The sequence below is a fragment of the Desmodus rotundus genome, chromosome 7 (assembly GCF_022682495.2).
Source record: "Desmodus rotundus isolate HL8 chromosome 7, HLdesRot8A.1, whole genome shotgun sequence".
Taxonomy (NCBI): Eukaryota; Metazoa; Chordata; class Mammalia; order Chiroptera; family Phyllostomidae; genus Desmodus; species Desmodus rotundus.
The window spans coordinates 133,752,657-133,769,401 of NC_071393.1; the positions used below are offsets into that span (position 1 = coordinate 133,752,657).

Genomic DNA, 16,745 nt, shown 5'->3' on the forward strand with positions numbered 1-16,745 from the left:
GGCCCGCCTCTCGCATCCAAGTTCCGTTAGCACGTTTGGTTGCTTCGGAGTTGCCCCCGGAGCTGGACCGGTGGGCGGGCCCTCTGACCGGCTCCTCCTCCTGCGAGGAGGGCCGGAAGAAGACTAGCTGTTCTTTCCTCCTTTGAGAGCTCTGCTTTTTTCTGATTGGTTGACAGGCACCTCCCGTCGCTCGTTTTCCGTCGCCGACGCAGGGAGATGACGTATTCCCCGACATCCCACGTCCAAGATGGCTGCTGTGAGCAAGGAGAGGCGTCGCTAAGGGGCTTCCTTCAGGCGACGGGTGAGTGACCGACGGACCGAGGGCAGCGCCACCCACCTTCTGCGATCCTAAAAGTCGAGTAGAGTAAGGTCAACGCCTGCATCTGCTGGTGGAGTCTCTCTTCCCGGGTTCCACCTCCTTCCGCTTCCCCCAGTGCACCTCGAAGTTAGCGGGAGGTGGCGGGGCTGCAGGACGGGCTTCGGGACAGGGTTTTGAGGTGCGGGTGCGGAGGAGAGAGGCCCGCGCGGACCCTAGAACAGGTAGCGGCCCTCGCCGAGATGAGCGGCCAGGGTTTGGGGACTTTGTAGCAGGTGGGGAGAAGGGGCAGGGATCTTAACACGCGCGCGCACTCTTGACCTCACAACCTCAGACTACCCACGTCTTTACATTGCTTCGCAGAAGCTCGGTCCCAACCTTGGTTAGGTCTGAAACTTTGGTGTCGTTCCACGCCTGGATACACCGATTCTGGAGTCTGAAAAGGAATAAGGAAAGGTCACTTCTGCGATCAGATCCTTTTCTTTTGCGCCTGATTGACTCTCGTGTCGTTTAGTACAAAACATGCTCTACAGGCTTGTAGCCTAGGTGTAGTGGGTGTGCAAGTGCACCTGTGAAATTCGCCCAGTGGTGATATTCTCTCGGGAAACAGGGCTCAGAACGTGTTCCCACCCTTAAGCAGCGTGTGAGTAGTTCATTTCAAGAGCTTGTTTGAAAATAGTGAGGTCACTGAGTGTCTAGGAGGAAGAACAGTGGGTTTTGTCCGCTTTCGCCAAAACTGAATAGGGACAAACAAAATCAAGAGGAGTTGGGTGCATGGTGATTGAGGAATTGTAAAGAAGACCTAATGGGATTAAATCTCATTTGTTTATTTAGGCTCTGATAAAATTCTTTGCCAGAGAGCTTGCAGATATATGATTGTAAAGTCATTGGAATCCGAGAAGTGCAGTTAATGGTAGAAACCTGGAGTAGGATAAAGGCCTTGGTATTTGCAGACTAAGTAGATGGCTCTCGGATGCTAGAACTTGTTAATCTACGTTAGAATCGTGTTGGAAGAGCAAAAAGAGAGTCCTGAGTACTTGGGAATGGAGAGCTGGTTCCCTCAAACCAGCAGAGTTTCAATTTTTAAAAAAGCTGGGTGACACCGATGGTAATCCGGTTTTTAAGTTTATTAGATTGGTGCTGGATGGGGGATGAGTCTATTTAGGTTTCCTTAGGACTCTAAACGTAATCTCTTCCTGTCCTAGTCAACACGGGTAATGCACAGTGGATGAGGTCTAATTAGGTGGATTTATATCCATTCATATTACCAAACCTCGAGTGTCGATTAATGAATTGATGTCAGCCTGAATGATGAGAGGTCTTTAGACATAGGCTGCAGATCTCTGGTCTTGCTCTTACTCTGATTAGCACTTTGTTTTTTACACCCTGGCCAGAGGATATGTTTACTGACTTTAGAGAGAGAGGAGGGAAGAGAGAGAGAGAGATTGATGTGACATTCCATTGCCTCTGGTAGGCGCCCAGACCAGGGATTGAACCCGCTACCGTTTGGTATACTGGGTGATGTTCTGACCTAGCGAGCCACCCGACCAGGGCTGATTAGCACTCTATTACCACCTTCAAATGTGTAAGAGTCGTGCTTCTAGTAAATGCTCTGAAAACTTGGAGTTAGCTAGCATGTGAGATGACACTCAGGGTTCAAAGACGTCTGAAAGGCTGAAATAATAGGCCCAGACTAACAAGATGCAGATTCACCAGCAAAGATTAAATTGACAGAAACCCAGTTGGAAATGAGGAAGGCCAACTTGACAGAAATGGATGTAATGTTACCATTACAGAAGCAACGTTGTGTCCACGTTGAGGAAAGGCGGTGTCTAAGTCTAATGACAAACTGTGGCTCTGCCATTTGCTAGTGGTGTGAATTGGGCGAGTTGCTTCCTGTCTCATTAGCTCCATTTTCTCAGTGGTGGGTTGTGAGGATAAACAAGCAGCTTGCAGGCATGTGGCAACTCAGTGGCCTCTCACTGGATGTGTTGTGTACTGTAGTTGTAGTGACCTGCCATCCCCCATGTACTACACCAATCATATAAAGACTATTGTTTCATTTTGCTAGTCTTTAGGGGCGATCTTGAAACATTTAAAACCAAATCTAGTAAATAGGGTGTTTGCCCTGAAGAAGAGAACGAATGTAAAAACTGTCTTCGTGAATTTGAAAGGCAGTCAGTAGATAAGGGAAAGGTATTTTCAAGGAACTAAGTGAGAGCTACAGAGAGTTGTTGAAAGGTAGATTTCATTCACTCCTTATTCTGTGCCATCTGTGTACCAGAGCTAGGGAATGAAGAGAACAGATGAGAACCAGTACGTGATTAACACAAGAATTACTGGGAATGTGAACACCAGTTGTTGATACCCGGCAATGCTATGGGCTGCTTTGTGATCTGCTAAGGTCCCATTAACGAAAGTGGCCAAAGGCTGCTCTTTAGAGGGCATTACTGTACTATGAGAAGTTGAGTAGTGACCTTTACTATTGTTTTAAACTTGTAAGTGTCCATAATTCTGAATGTTAAAAAATGAATTTAATCTTTCATCACATAAAATGAGATATCTAAGGCTCATTCTTGAAAGATGTTGCTAGAATGCCTTGACGTGCTGCTTGTTCATGAGAGATTTTTCCTCTGTGGGGCCCATGCATCTCTGTCACAGCAGTCATGAACTGCTAATGAGAACATTTATGACTTCGGGTGAAAAATAAGTGAAGAGCAATAGGGAACAGAGCGATAGAGTGAGGCAAGGACTTTTCCAGGCGGTGTATGATTTAGAGGACTGTTTTCTGTTCTATTTATGTACATGTATTTTCACTGCATCTCATGTATTGTTCAGTCTGCCCTGGACTCTAAAGGCACCTACACCAGATTATGGGCGTGGGGTTTTGTCAAGGACAGCAAGGCAAAACGGGCTTGAAAGTATCTGTGGTTCGTCTCCTTGGGGGCTGGGGTTCTTTTCCATCCCTAAATAGAAAATCGCCGCTGGGACACCCTAGTAATACTGGCTGCAGCCACACTCCAGAGATAAATGCTAAAATTAATGGGTGAAACTTTAAAGAGAAACAGGTATTTGGAGTAGTATTTTGCATTGCAAAATAGTTGCCCCCAAATGATTACTGATCACTGTGGTGGTTTTAACATTTGTCCACACATTCTTTCTACCCCTCCTTCCAGGAGGTGGAGTTTCATTCCCTTACCCTTGAGCGTGGGCTGTATTTCACAACCCACTTCTCAGGAATAGAAAAAAGAAAAGGAAAACATTAACTTATGCTGAGAAACCTAGCAGATCTCTTCTTAACCAAATGCTCATGGTTAAGGCCGGCAGTAGGACATCGTGCTGGCACAGTGGGCTGGGAAGGGCGCCTCGCCTCTGGCACTCTTCCTCAGAACTCCACGTCTGCTCTTGGGAAGACCTCAGACAAAGCTCAGTCAAGGGCAAGGAAAGACTGAGAAACGGTTACATACCAGCAGGTGCTTAGAGAATGGTAACACCTAAATGCCATGTAGTGTCCTGGTTAAGATCCTGGAACAGAAAAGGGGTTTTTGGAAAAGCTTAAATTTGAGTCAAGGCTATAGTTTATTTAATAATTACCAAAATTAATTTCTTAGTTTTGGTCAATGTACCGTGGTTGTGTAAGATGTTGCCATTAAGGGAAGCTGTGTGAAGAGTATATAAGAAGTCTCCGTGCTATCTTTATGATTTTTCTGTACATCTACAATTATTTTAAAATAAGGGGTTTTTTTAAGTCAGAACTATAGAAAAAGAGACATGCTCAGAGAAGTCTCGTTCCCAGTGTTTCCATCTTGTTCTCCCCAAACCCTATTGGTAGCCATTATCTTTATTAGTCTAAAAAAATAGAGATGTCTATTCTTATTTCATCTCCTTTCTTACCTAGATAGTAACACACTATCCTTGGCTTCGCCAACGGGTACATGGTGAAACTGTGGAGCTTTTTTGCTGATCTGGTAGGTGAGAGATGGTATCTTAAGACATCTAACTCTGAACTTCTTGTACGTACTGAGGCTTTAGTTCACAGGTCTCCCCCACCCTCATTCAGTCCCACATACTAGTGTAAGTTATTTCACAGGATTGCTTTCCTTCAGGTACTTAATTCTTCCTTTTGAGGGAAACACCAGGTCCTCTCTAGAGCTCCCAAGTGCGCGGAGGAGGACAGCACCCAGCCTGCGTGCCGTCCTCCCCAGACTCAGGCTTCCAGACCAACCGGAGGCCCTGCCCACGGCCTGGCTGCCACACTGCTCTTGCCTTACAGATCAGACTTGACATGGGTCTAGCACCTCTGGTGGAACCCTTTTCCTGCCCTTTTTGAAAATTTCTATTCTCTGATCCAGCTTACCGATTCATATTATTGTGGCCTCAAATGAGAGTCCTGGTTTTTTGTTTTCTTTTCTCAACAAGGAACCTTTAGAGAATCTCTTCATTCTGAATAAAAGAGAAGCAGATGAGAAAGCAAGAAAAATTTAAAGCAACTTCTTCCATTTACCTCCCTCCACCTGCTTCCCTCCAAGTCACTGCACCCCCACCTGATAACATACTGCTCAGTTCAGTGACTTGTGCAGACATGAATTCATCCAATCTGGTGGCTTTTTAAAGTGGAAGTACCTAAGTGAAATTAAGTAAACTACGGAGGAAATCTGACTGGGTGCTAGATGGGAGAGGTGGGCAGTTTGGGAGCACAAGTCTTCTCAGGGTTAGGACCGGCCTGGGTTTTAGTGAAGACCGGACTCCAGACCAGCATGAGGGAGCTGCGCCTAGTGAAGGAAGGTGCGGTGGAATCTCGCTTCCTTTAAAACAGCCTCAAACGTTGGGATTTATCGTACGGGGGCGGGGGGGGGGGGGTGGTCACTTACAGCACAGGTGTTCCTCAGTATCTGCGTGGGATTGGTTCCAGGACCCCCTGGATACCAGAATCCATGGGCGCTCGAGTCCCTCACAGGAAATGGCTTAGAGCAGTGCACGTGGACGTGTTCATAGGCTTTGGAGGTGAGCTGGGCTTCTACCTGCTGATCGGTAGTGTTGTTTCTGGGGGGGGTTTCAGTTCAAAGTCAGATGCAGTCTGTGGTTGTAGATTGTCCGTAGAGATTGGGACGGCTCCATGTGGGGTCTCCCTTTCCAACCTTGCTCTGCTTCTCTCTCTCTCAGGGTCCGAACACTTCCAGAGAATCTTTTGAAAAGAACAAGTCTACTTCAATAAATGAAGGAAAATAAAGAAAACTCAAGCCCTTCGGTAACCTCAGCAAACCTGGACCACACAAAACCATGTTGGTACTGGGATAAGAAAGATTTGGCTCACACACCCTCTCAACTGGAAGGACTCGACCCAGCCACTGAGGCCCGCTACCGCCGAGAGGGGGCTCGCTTCATCTTTGATGTGGGCACACGTTTGGGGCTGTATCCTTACCGCTTTCGCGTCCCTTATAGATGGGCTCCCCACCTCCACCACCGAGAAGTAGATTAGATTCTGTAGGCCAAATATATAACAGTACCACTGTACTAGAATGCCTCTTGAATGTCTTGTCTAGATGTCATTTCTGACTTGTGTGGCTCCTCCAGGGCTTTCTGTTTTCTGTTTGTCTTTTAAATGTGTAGGCTTAGCTGTGGAGCAAGTGGCCACCAGGAGGAAAGCAGCTCCCAGGGACCACAGGGGGGTTCCTCAAGGGTGCCCAAGCCCGGCCTTGTTAACAGGGTAGACTTGACCCTGCTGAGTCTGAGGCCAGAATCCTGGTGCCAGGACTCCCATCTGCCTGCTTTGCCACTGACAGTGGTTACTTCACCACTGATTTTTGTTGCTATTGTTTGTCTTTAGTTTTTCCACATTTAACTAAGAATATAACCTATAAAAAATTTTGGCTAAAGTCCTTAATTAGAACAACAGGCACTATGATACCCTGGCAACTGGAATAATTTATTTTCATCGCTTCTATATGTTTCATTCCTTCAAGCAGTTCCCGAGATACGTAAGTGTTTGAGTTTTATTGTGCTGTTCTTACCACATGTAATTATTTCCACACAGTGCAGTGGGCTGATTATAACCTCCTTTTGTATTTCCAGAAAGTACTTATTTCTACATCGAATATACTATGTGTAAACAAAATCAAGTTTGAACTTTGTTTTGTTGTTGTTGATTAACCACATTTGAATCTTTTTTTATTTAGACCAGCGTGGACCACAGTCATATTGTACTGTGTGTGGAAGTTTACTTCCCTCTTACCTTTACCAAGATAAATGTGGGCTTATAACTGAGACCCAACAAAGGCCAAGAAAGAACAGGACTTTTTTAGGCTACACCGCTCATTCTACAGTTACTCCTTAAACAGGCACCAGGTCTCCTGACCTGTGGGCGATTCAGACGGGAACCTGCCTCCATAGCTTCGAGTGCAGAATAGATGGTGTGCCGTGAGCAAAGCACGTGGTCAAGAGTGAGGCTGTAGGAGAGGTGCAGGGGGAAGGCTGTGGCGTTCAAGGGAGAGATTAGTGATGCTGTGGAGGGTCAGGGAATGTGCCGGGGAGGAGGTGCCCCAGTCAGGTGAGCCCTGACTGTAAGTAGGCCTCAGGTGTGCTGAGATGGGAGCACTCAGTAGTACAACAGAAGCTAGCGTGACAGGGACAGGGAGGAAGTGTGTAGTATGTGTCAGCCTAGGCAGAAGGGCCATTTGGCAGGGATCGGATGGGGCCCCGCGTGCAAAGGCAGACTGAATTCCAGATGAGGGCGTTTGGCTTCGGTGGGCGAACTGAAGTGGCTGAAGGGCTCTGTAAAGAAGATGACAGACTTAACAGGAAGCCCATTTGTTGGGGGTGCTTCCTTGTGCTAAGGTTTTACTGAGTTTTATATATGCGTTCTAGAGGAAGGCGATCGTGTAAGAGCCCGCATTGGACCCCTGCACAGTCTCACACCTGATGGTCAGGCTTCTGTGGAGGGAGGGACTTGCGGGAGCCGTCGGGGTGGGCAGGGAAAAGCTGAAGGTGGAGCGGTAAGACCCCTCAGGGATGGGTGACTGGACTGGCGTCGGGCGCTGAGACCCAGCTGGCGTCTACGGCGCGTGTTCAGAGTGCTCGCTGTCCGGGGAGTCTGCATCTTTTGGATCACCCCATGAAAAGGAGATTTGTGTCTGTGACTTCCCCAGCCTCTGGCATCTACTTTGTTTACATAACATGTTCTTCAGAAAATTAAATTTAAAATAATTTACGGATCCAGGTCGGCGGCGTGTGTAAAATCTCCTTTGCGCTTTTAGGGTGTCTGAGTTCTTGTGAATGAGAAAGGGGGCCATAGGAGCACGAGGGAACCAGTTTGCTGGGAAGGGTGGAAGACCTCACTCGTGTTTCTGTGTGACCTTTGTAACAGCATCTTGGGAACTTCTGTCTTTATCTTTTAGGTCACAGGAGCTTGTTGTCTCTTTTTGGCTGGGAAAGTAGAAGAAACACCCAAAAAATGTAAAGATATCATCAAAACAGCCCGTAGTTTATTAAATGATGTACAATTTGGCCAGTTTGGAGATGACCCAAAGGTAAGGATCAGCACTTCCTGCTTTTAAATCTTACCTCCCTGCATTAAGTTAGAGGTCCTTGCTGACAGTAGCTGGGGCTCCTGTATCCCGGTGAGGACTCGGGCAGAAGGTGCCGCTTGCTTCTGTAGGAGAGGCGGGGACGCTATGTAACCTGCACCTCAGTGGTGCTTGCTACTGTGCCACCTCATGTTCTGAGAATCGCAGGGCCGCTAGTCCGCTTGATGGGAATGAACAACATCCTCTCGTGGCTGGCTGAGCTTCTAGAACCAGAAGCAGTGAGGCTGCTTTGGTTCAGGGGTGGTGGCAGCATCGGGGTGGCCGGAGAGTGCTGATGCTGCGGAAAGCAGACACGTGTCTGCTGTGCCGTGTGTCTGCTGCGTCCCCAGAAGCATGGGAGCTGTTGACGTTCGCAGCTGTTTTCAGACACTCAGAGATGGACAGAGGTCATGCCACCCTCGCTGTCCTTTCCCCACAGCTCCTGCTCGTGTTAAAGTAATTACACCCACGCCGTTGTTATGTTCGAAAAAGACCCCTGGCAGATACCAGGGGCAGCTTTCCGCCACCCCCATTCTTGTCTGGTCTCCCCATTGCAACCCTTGTGTTCAGTATCCTTCATGACATCTATCACTGCTCATTATCGGACTTGAATTAAATAAGCACGACGAACTCCCCTCTTCTCAGCTGTGAGATCTGCGAGAGCAAAGACCAGGCCTGGCGCCCAGCACCGTGGCTGGGCAGCGCAGGCGTGCGGCAGGTGCTCGCCTGCTAAGAGGCAGACTGATGCTGTGGGGAGAAACTCAGAATCATGGTTACAGCACAGCTGTAATCCAGCACCAAGCCGAAACCCAGCACCGTGCCCGGGCCTGTGTTTCCTGACTGGCTGGTGTCGCCTCCCGCAGTAGCTACGCTCTCTCTGCCAAGCAGCATTTGTATGCGTGTGCATAAGGGTGTGTGTGTGTGTGTGTGTGCGCGCGCGCGTTCATGTTCTCCTTGCTTTGAGGAGTTAACTGAGCCCCAGAATGCTTTTGCAAACACTGTGGTTGTGATTAATACTAATGCTTCGCAAGTATTGTCAGTGTGGGTAATTCTGCCTTGAGCTTACTTACAAATTCATTCACCTGTTCGTAAAATGTGAACCTATTAGGAATTCATACTAACAATGATCAAAAATGCACTTTCGGATGAGTAATGTAGCCATGAGATCATGTTTTCAGTGCCTGCGTGTATTTGACCTTTACAGATTAGGGACGTGTTGCTGGCAGAGCCACGGGCACGTGGGAGTAGCTGCTGTGTGTTGTTCAAGGGCCTTTGGAGAAGTCCCATTTTACCTTCTGCCCTTACCCACTACACCGTCAAGTCTGGGGACCGAGACCTGGGATGGGAGTGGTGAGGTCAGAGCTGTACAGCCCTGTGCCCCAGAAGATAGGAAAGGAGAACAGCCCTCCCAGTTAGACCGCTAAACCAGGGCCCAGCCTGGCCCCCGTGAGCAGTGGGGCTTGGCAACCTGCTCCTCCTCCATCTGCGCGGTCTCCCAGACAGCACTGGGCTTAGGGGCCAAGGCCCTGGGTCTGGAGCAGTGAGGACATGGAGAGGACATTTTCTTTGACAGAGGGAACGGGGCAGTTGTTTTGGGGAGGTATTAGAAGCTATTGAGAAAAGTAAGATTGTGAATCATGCAGAGCTTTTTTGCCCTGATTAGCTTTGCTTTAACTGGGTGGTTCCCCCTCCTTCTCTTACATTTTTTTCATGTGTTCGGCAAATATTTGCCCCAGCCTCTGTGTTAGATACTGGACATTAAACAGGTGGCAAAACGGACATGGTCTTTGCTCTCACAGGTTGCACAGTTGAGTGGTGGGAGAGGTTTCAATGAAGTGTTCATAAAGCTGTCTGAGGGTGAGCTGTGATAAATGCCATTGTTTAAAGGTGCCGTGGGATGCTGGCCCTGGGAACGTGGACAAGGCCCCAGAGGGGCAGTGTGGGGCCAAGGGGAGGCCTCCTGAGGAACGGTGTTTGCACACTGACCTGTAATTGAGCATTTGAAACACAGAGGGAGGCCAGGTGTTGTGATACTCTGAGCTGCTGCCTGGATGGTGATTGACATGCTTGGTAAAGATTATGTTGAAGTTTCTGGAAAACAGGTGACAAAAACAGGGGAAAGCCTCTCTGGCGTCAAAAAGCCTCCCCAAGAGAATGCATGGGAGACAAGGACAGAACCCCTCAGCCCTGCCGTGCTGTTTGGGGCCATCAGGCACAGCAGAACGGTGCGGGCTCTGAGAGGCGGCCCCACGCTTCGATGGGGGAGGCGGCTGCCTGCGGGCCCCTCCTCCCGCAGTCAGTGGGCCCTTCTCTGATGCGGCCACGTGGCTCTCTCGTTCGCCCCCCACAGGGTGTCCTGTGCACTCCACTCTGTCTGGGGATGCCGGGGAGTCAGGTGCACAGAATTCCAGAGGTTGAATTCGAGAAATGCCTGTTAACGGGCGTTAACTAGTTAGAAGGTGTGATAAAAGAGGGGAGTCCGTGTACAATGCTACAGTAAAATGAAGTCTTCAGGAATAAACTTTATAAAAAATTCGTGGGTGGGGAGGGTATTCTTTAAAACTACTAAAGGACTGAAAATATTTTAATACACGTTTTTGATGGAGAGATTCAATGTAGTTAAAAAATGTCCATTTTCATTAATGTTCTATAAATTTAGTTAATTCCCAATCAGAACATCAGTAGCTTTCCTGTGTTTCTACAGTGATAGTAAATAAAATGGTACTGAAATTTGGAGAGAAAATGAGCAAAAACAAGAAACTTTTGTGGAAAAAGAGGAGCAATCATGGAAGCGCCCCTCTGATGCTGTGCAGAAGTGGCCACGTCAGTGAGCAGACGAGCTGCCATGTGGGTGCGCGCAGGGAGCTCAGGACGCGGTGGAATCAGTGGAGCACTCAGTGGATGACACTGGGACAGTCATTGGATGGATGAAAGATTTAAACTCAGAAATGAAAAAAATTTTTTAAACAGGAATGATGGGCCCCCAAACACACGTTTTCAACCAGCATAACTCACTGCCCACGTTTGCGGGAAGCTGCTTGCCTGAGTAGGTGCTCAGTGTAAGCCCCTGCAGCACGGAGGCGCTCTAGTGGAGGTCTGCAGAGGGGCCGCAGTTCAGCAGCGCTGTCTAAAGTGGAGGTCTGCTTTGTGAACGGGGGACTTGCATGGATCGAAAACGTAACGGTTCTTAGAATATTTTGTTTCCAGTGTCTTTAAAGCATTAGCTCTGTTTCCTCATCTCCTAGTTCTTTTCTGAATTTATTGTTGTGCCTGAGTGGGAGAGAGGAGAAAAGGAACGAAAAATAGTTGTTATAACTTGAAAATAAAGAGGAAAGCTCACTTTTTAAATGTCATTTTAGACTTGTAAGTAAAACTACCATTCCGGCATTTGCTTTATCTTTAGGAAGAAGTGATGGTTCTGGAGAGGATCTTACTGCAGACCATAAAGTTTGACTTGCAGGTAGAGCATCCGTACCAGTTCCTGCTCAAATATGCAAAACAGCTCAAAGGTAAGCAGTTACTACAAGAACGTCTTTATTCTGAAACCAAGTTTTTGTAGTTGTTGACGTCACTGAGACTGTGCTTCTCAGAAAAGGAAAGTGGAGAATTCCGTGTGGAGAGTACCCAGGCCGTGGCTTGCCCGGACAGTTCAGTGTCGGGGCTGTTAACACGGTTGCCTTTTACGTACAAGCAGATTCTGTCATCCAGTTGCCAAGTGATATGAAGCAGGAAAATGAGTCACAATTTTTTAAATAGCCTAACACAATCAGGCTTGGAGCCAGGCTTCCCATGCATGGTGGCTCTCAGCACGGGTGACACAGGGAGAGCAGAGGCAGGCCTCAGACCCCCCTCGCTTGTCCCCGCCTCCCAGGTGGAGTCCTTTGCTGTGTGTGGTGCGGAGGGTGCCCTGGGCTTTACATGAGTGCTTGCTGCTGCTTGTGCTGCCACTTCTCTTTTTCTCTAGTTTACCTTTTGTCCCCATTTCTAGGTGATAAAAACAAAATCCAAAAGTTGGTTCAAATGGCATGGACATTTGTAAATGACAGGTACGTTTGTTTAAATGTTGGTTTAATTATGATGTTTTTAACAAGCTGTAGAAATGATCCCTCAAAGAATAGTCTTTTAGTGCTTTTAACTGTGTAGGGACTTTGTGTGACATTTTGTCCAAACCCCTCACTTTGGATAGAGCTGACGTGAGCCAGCTTGAAGAGCCAGTTAGTGGCCGAGCAGGGACTGGAGCCCAGACCGCTGCCCCCGCAGAGGGGCCGCCCCATGTCGTGGTGGAGGAAGCTAAACTCTCCCCACCAATCGGAAACATGAGTCCAAAACAAGGCACTGGAGAATTTTGACAACTGTCACTTCAAACCCATTTGGTTCTTTGGCGGGGGCAGGGGGGTGCCGTTTTGGGGTACTGGTTTAGAGCCTTGACGTCCTGAGCCCAGGGGGGAGCTGGGAGGGGCCTGTGGGAGGGGCTGGCGGCCAGGGCCAGGGCTCCGGCAGCTCCGGGACCAGAAACTGTTCTCATTTGTGTGCGCCGTGGCCGTTCCTGAAAGTGTAGGCTCTCCTCTGGCTCTTTAAGGAGTAAATCAGTAACCGTTGGCAAAGGTGCTCATTTGGGTACTTCAGGAAGACTAGGAACTTGCCTCTTTTATGTGCGTACAATGCCTGCTCTGACGTGTGGGAGAGGAGTAAGCGCGTGGACAGTTAGATACGGCACCTCATTCCCATGCCTTGAGTTCATCGCAGGTGCTCGCTCACCCAGCTCAGTCACCTCTCTCTCGTTGAACCAGTCTCTGCACGACCTTGTCACTGCAGTGGGAGCCAGAGATCATAGCGGTGGCGGTGATGTATCTTGCGGGGCGTTTGTGCAAATTTGAAATACAAGAATGGACCTCCAAACCCATGTATCGGAGGTGGTGGGAGCAGTTTGTCCAAGATGTCCCTGTGGATGTTCTGGAAGGTACTGGGCACGGCGAGCATTCGGGAGGGTGTTTCATCCACGTTTAGGTGGTGCTTCCTGAGGACGGGAGCCCTGGCACGGGTTTCCCACATAGGCCTGTGTAAACTGTCCTGCAGAAGGGTCTCGCATTAAATTCTCAGACGGAACGCCCACCCTGTCCGAGCACGTAGGTCTGGTGACCTGGAGGGAGCCCCCAGGCCTGTGCACGGCAGAGGCAGGCGAACCGCAAAGGCGATTCCCGCCTGTGGGTCTTTGTAGAGGACTCAGGCTCAGAGGGGAATGGGCTGATTACTTTCTAGGTAAAATTTTACTTAAAATACCAACATGTAGTTAATGTAATTGTCACCTGTCATTTAGACATCTGCCACCAAATCCTGGATCTTTACTCACAAGGAAAACAACAGATGCCTCATCACACACCTCATCAGCTGCCGCAGCCCCCTTCACTCCCGTCTACACCACAAGTGCCACCAGTGCCACCCTCCCAGTCGGCTCAAGGCTCTGAACCGCCACAGCCCCCACAGAAGGACCCGCAGCCGACAGCCCAGCCGCCGCCGCCGCCACAGCAAGCCCAGCAGCCCAAGAAACCATCCCCGCAGCCAAGTCCGCCCCGCCAGGCGAAACGAGCCACGGTGAGCGGCCGCACTGGCAACACCCTGCCCGAGCACATTCCTGTCTCTGAGGGGCCACACAGAGCACCGGCAGTGGGGGTGAGGCACTTGACCTCACTGGCAGGCTGAGAGTCTGTGGGGAGCCTGATAACCGTGGTGGTCAGAGGGGAGGCTCTGCCCCACTCCTTGTCAGCTCCGACGGGGCCCCGACCCTGCCTAGGCGTTGCTGCACAGCCTGCGGGGATGGCTGTTGCCAGTTCCTTCTGGCTCTGGAGTGTTCAGTTCTTCAAGTGACGGTATTTGTGGAAGGTCCCCCCAGGAGCTGGGAAGCAGCCTGGCCAGCAGGGAGGGGTTTGATGCTACGCAACCCCAGAGGAAGCCATGCAGGGCAAACACGCATCAGCTCACTCCGCTCACCACGCTTAGGGCCGTGCAGTGGAGGGCCTGAAGCTCAGGGTGCTCGGGGCTGAGAGGGTGGTGTTTCTGTCTGATGAGGGGAGGGGAGGGAAGGCTGGCAGAAGTGCTGAGGCCACGCCCCATCGCTGCGGTGTTGTTGTGCCTGCTCCGTTTCCTCACTGGCCCAGGGTCTCAGTTAACGGTTTTGTTTTCTTTTGTAACAGGTGGTTTCTCCCAAAGAAGAGAACAAAGCAGCAGGTAATTTCCTGTTCTGTTCTTTAGTTTTATATTTCTGCTTATCAAAACTTTAAATTTTTAGTCAACGTTATTTCCATGCAGATTAGATTGGCCGTTACCCTAGGCCCTGGCAGGTATACCTCAGTGGATTGAGTGCCGGCCTACAAACCAAAGGGTCGCCAGTTCGATTCCCAGTCAGGGCACATGCCTGGGTTGTGGTCCAGGTCCCCTGTGAGGGGAGTGTGAGAGGCAACTACACATTGATGTTTCTCTCCCTCTTTCTCCCTCCCTTCCTCTAACTAAATAAAATCTTTTTTAAAAAATTTAACGTTAGAGCCCATCACAAACTTGGCCCGGCCTGCCAGAAAAAGTACATTGTCTTCTCAGCTTATCTCTACTGTTTTTAGATTATATTGATAAAAGGTATCAACAGCAACGTACTGAGTCACATGTATGAAATGTAATTGTGAGTGTAGGAGACCTGTTGAGCAGTATTTATTGGTAGACTCGTGAAGTGTGCCACAGTGCAGAGAACAGCGGGCCCTGGTGCCCCGTCCGGCACAGCGAGCAGCGGGACAGCGTGGAGAAAGGACGTCTGTCTTGTGGAAGAGGGAAGGGAGGGTAGGAGAGCAGAGGGTGTACTTGCCGTGTTTATGTGAAAGGGTTATTAGCATGTAATGATGTAGCCGAGACTCACCTCAAGTTTCCCTTAAAGCCTCTTTCTCACCTGCTCTTCTTCCCCAAAGAAATTCCCGAAGTTTTACTTTTGCTGTGATGTGTTTATTCACATGAAGAGGTGTGAGTGCTTTTTAATGGAATTTTTCCTCATAGATCCACCACCACCTAAAATCCCCAAAATCGAGACCACTCACCCTCCATTGCCTCCGGCCCACCCACCACCAGGTCAGTGTCTGCTGAGAGCCGGCTTTCTCCCTCCTCCTGGAAGGGCAGGCTTGGGTGTCCTGGGGACAGTTCATAGAAGGGAGTCTTTATAGCCAAAATGTTAGAGACAGTAGTGACCAAGGATCTTTCAAAAACCATTTTCACAAACCAGGTATTTCGAGGGTTGTACACTCAGAGTATATTTGATTGTTCACGTCCAGAAGTGCAGAGCTCCCCAGGCAAAGTGGGTTTAGAGTCAGTGTTAGGAAAACAGGCCTGCCGGTGTGGGGCCGTTTACCCACTTCTGGGCAGGGCTGCCGAAGATCTTAGACTCCAGTGCTGTAGCGGGCGGCCTGTGGGCGCTGTGTGGGGCGCTGACTGGTCTCTCCGCTGCAGACCGGAAGCCCCCCCTCTCGGCCGCCTTAGGTGAGGCCGAGCCTCCAGGCCCCGTGGATGCCGGTGACCTCCCCAAAGTCCAGATTCCTCCTCCGGCCCACCCAGCCCCTGTGCACCAGCCACCGCCACTGCCGCACCGGCCACCTCCGCCGCCGCCCTCCAGCTACATGACCGGGATGTCCACCAGCAGCTCCTATATGTCAGGAGAGGGCTACCAGAGCCTGCAGTCCATGATGAAGACTGAGGGCCCCTCCTACGGCACCCTGCCCCCAGCCTACGGCCCCCCGGCTCACCTGCCCTACCACCCTCACGTCTATCCCCCCAACCCACCTCCACCACCAGTGCCCCCTCCCCCGACCTCCTTCCCCCCACCTGCCATCCCGCCCCCCACTCCTGGCTACCCTCCACCTCCACCAGCCTACAACCCTAACTTCCCGCCTCCACCCCCACGCCTGCCCCCGACCCATGCTGTCCCACCTCACCCTCCCCCAGGCCTGGGCCTACCCCCGGCCAGCTACCCACCCCCATCTGTCCCCCCTGGAGGACAGCCACCTGTGCCCCCACCCATCCCCCCACCTGGCATGCCCCCAGTTGGGGGACTGGGGCGCGCAGCTTGGATGAGATAACCTGACGCCTTCCCCATTCCCCCCCCGTTTTTTTTTTTTTAACAGAAGTTTTTCTACTCAACTTGAAGGGTAGTTGGAGTGAGTAAGCAGCAGGGTACCTTGTATAACGCTAAACAGATGCCGTGTGGGAAGACGTGGTGGCCCTCCCCTCCGGGCAGTGCGGACAGTGGCTGCCAGTGTAGCCCAGGCAGCGCCAAGAGTCGCCAGCCACGCGCTGGCGTCTACTGAGGGCTTAGTCCTGTACTGGGTGACTTCATACTAGTGAAAATGTAACCAGCCATATTGGCTCAAGAAATAGCACCCGTAAGGAGTGAATTTTCTTCTAGAAATCAGTGCCTAATTTTCCTGGATACTCAATTTTAAACAGTCCAGTTCCATCTGAACTCGAGCTGTTGTCATCGCTGTCATTGTTCTCTCCCATGACACCTGGCCAGTCAGAAGGGCCACTTTTTTGATTTAGAGAGATACTCACATCCTTTGTATTAAAGTTGTTTTGAAGGGGTTGCCTGGTTGGATGGCTTTTTTTCTTTGTCCTCCAGGAAGAAGGGGAGGAAAGTACTTGGAAAGTAATATATGTTTACATCGATCTGCGAATTCCTGTACATAGAGATATATTTTTTAAGTGTGAATGTAACAACATACTCTGAATTCCACCTTGGTTACAAACGAGACTCCTTCAGTAAGTTGTCCAAATAAAAGCAGTTCTGAAACCTTTGTCTGTTCACTGGCAGAAGGTGGGGCTCAGGTCTGCTGCAGCCC

The 16,745-nt window shown here is 49.9% G+C and overlaps 1 protein-coding gene across 6 annotated transcripts; it reads left to right on the plus strand.

Annotated features, from left to right (window-relative positions):
* Positions 1-220: 220 nt before the first annotated feature.
* CCNK (cyclin K) lies at positions 221-16,696 on the plus strand. 6 transcript variants are annotated; one of them, XM_045201309.3, is made up of 13 exons: positions 248-301; positions 4,215-4,284; positions 5,229-5,320; positions 5,480-5,728; positions 6,213-6,294; positions 7,711-7,842; positions 11,282-11,387; positions 11,867-11,924; positions 12,669-12,838; positions 13,196-13,470; positions 14,070-14,103; positions 14,914-14,985; positions 15,361-16,696. In XM_045201309.3, exons 4-13 carry the CDS (start codon positions 5,532-5,534, stop codon positions 15,984-15,986), a joined length of 1,752 nt encoding a protein of 583 aa, XP_045057244.1. In that variant the 5' UTR covers positions 248-301; positions 4,215-4,284; positions 5,229-5,320; positions 5,480-5,531; the 3' UTR covers positions 15,987-16,696. The 6 variants fall into 6 exon arrangements, with proteins under 6 accessions (XP_053783828.1, XP_071078183.1, XP_053783830.1 ...); XM_053927855.2 differs by lacking the exon at positions 5,229-5,320 and having other exon boundaries at positions 237-301; XM_053927854.2 differs by lacking the exon at positions 4,215-4,284 and having other exon boundaries at positions 250-301.
* Positions 16,697-16,745: the final 49 nt, after the last annotated feature.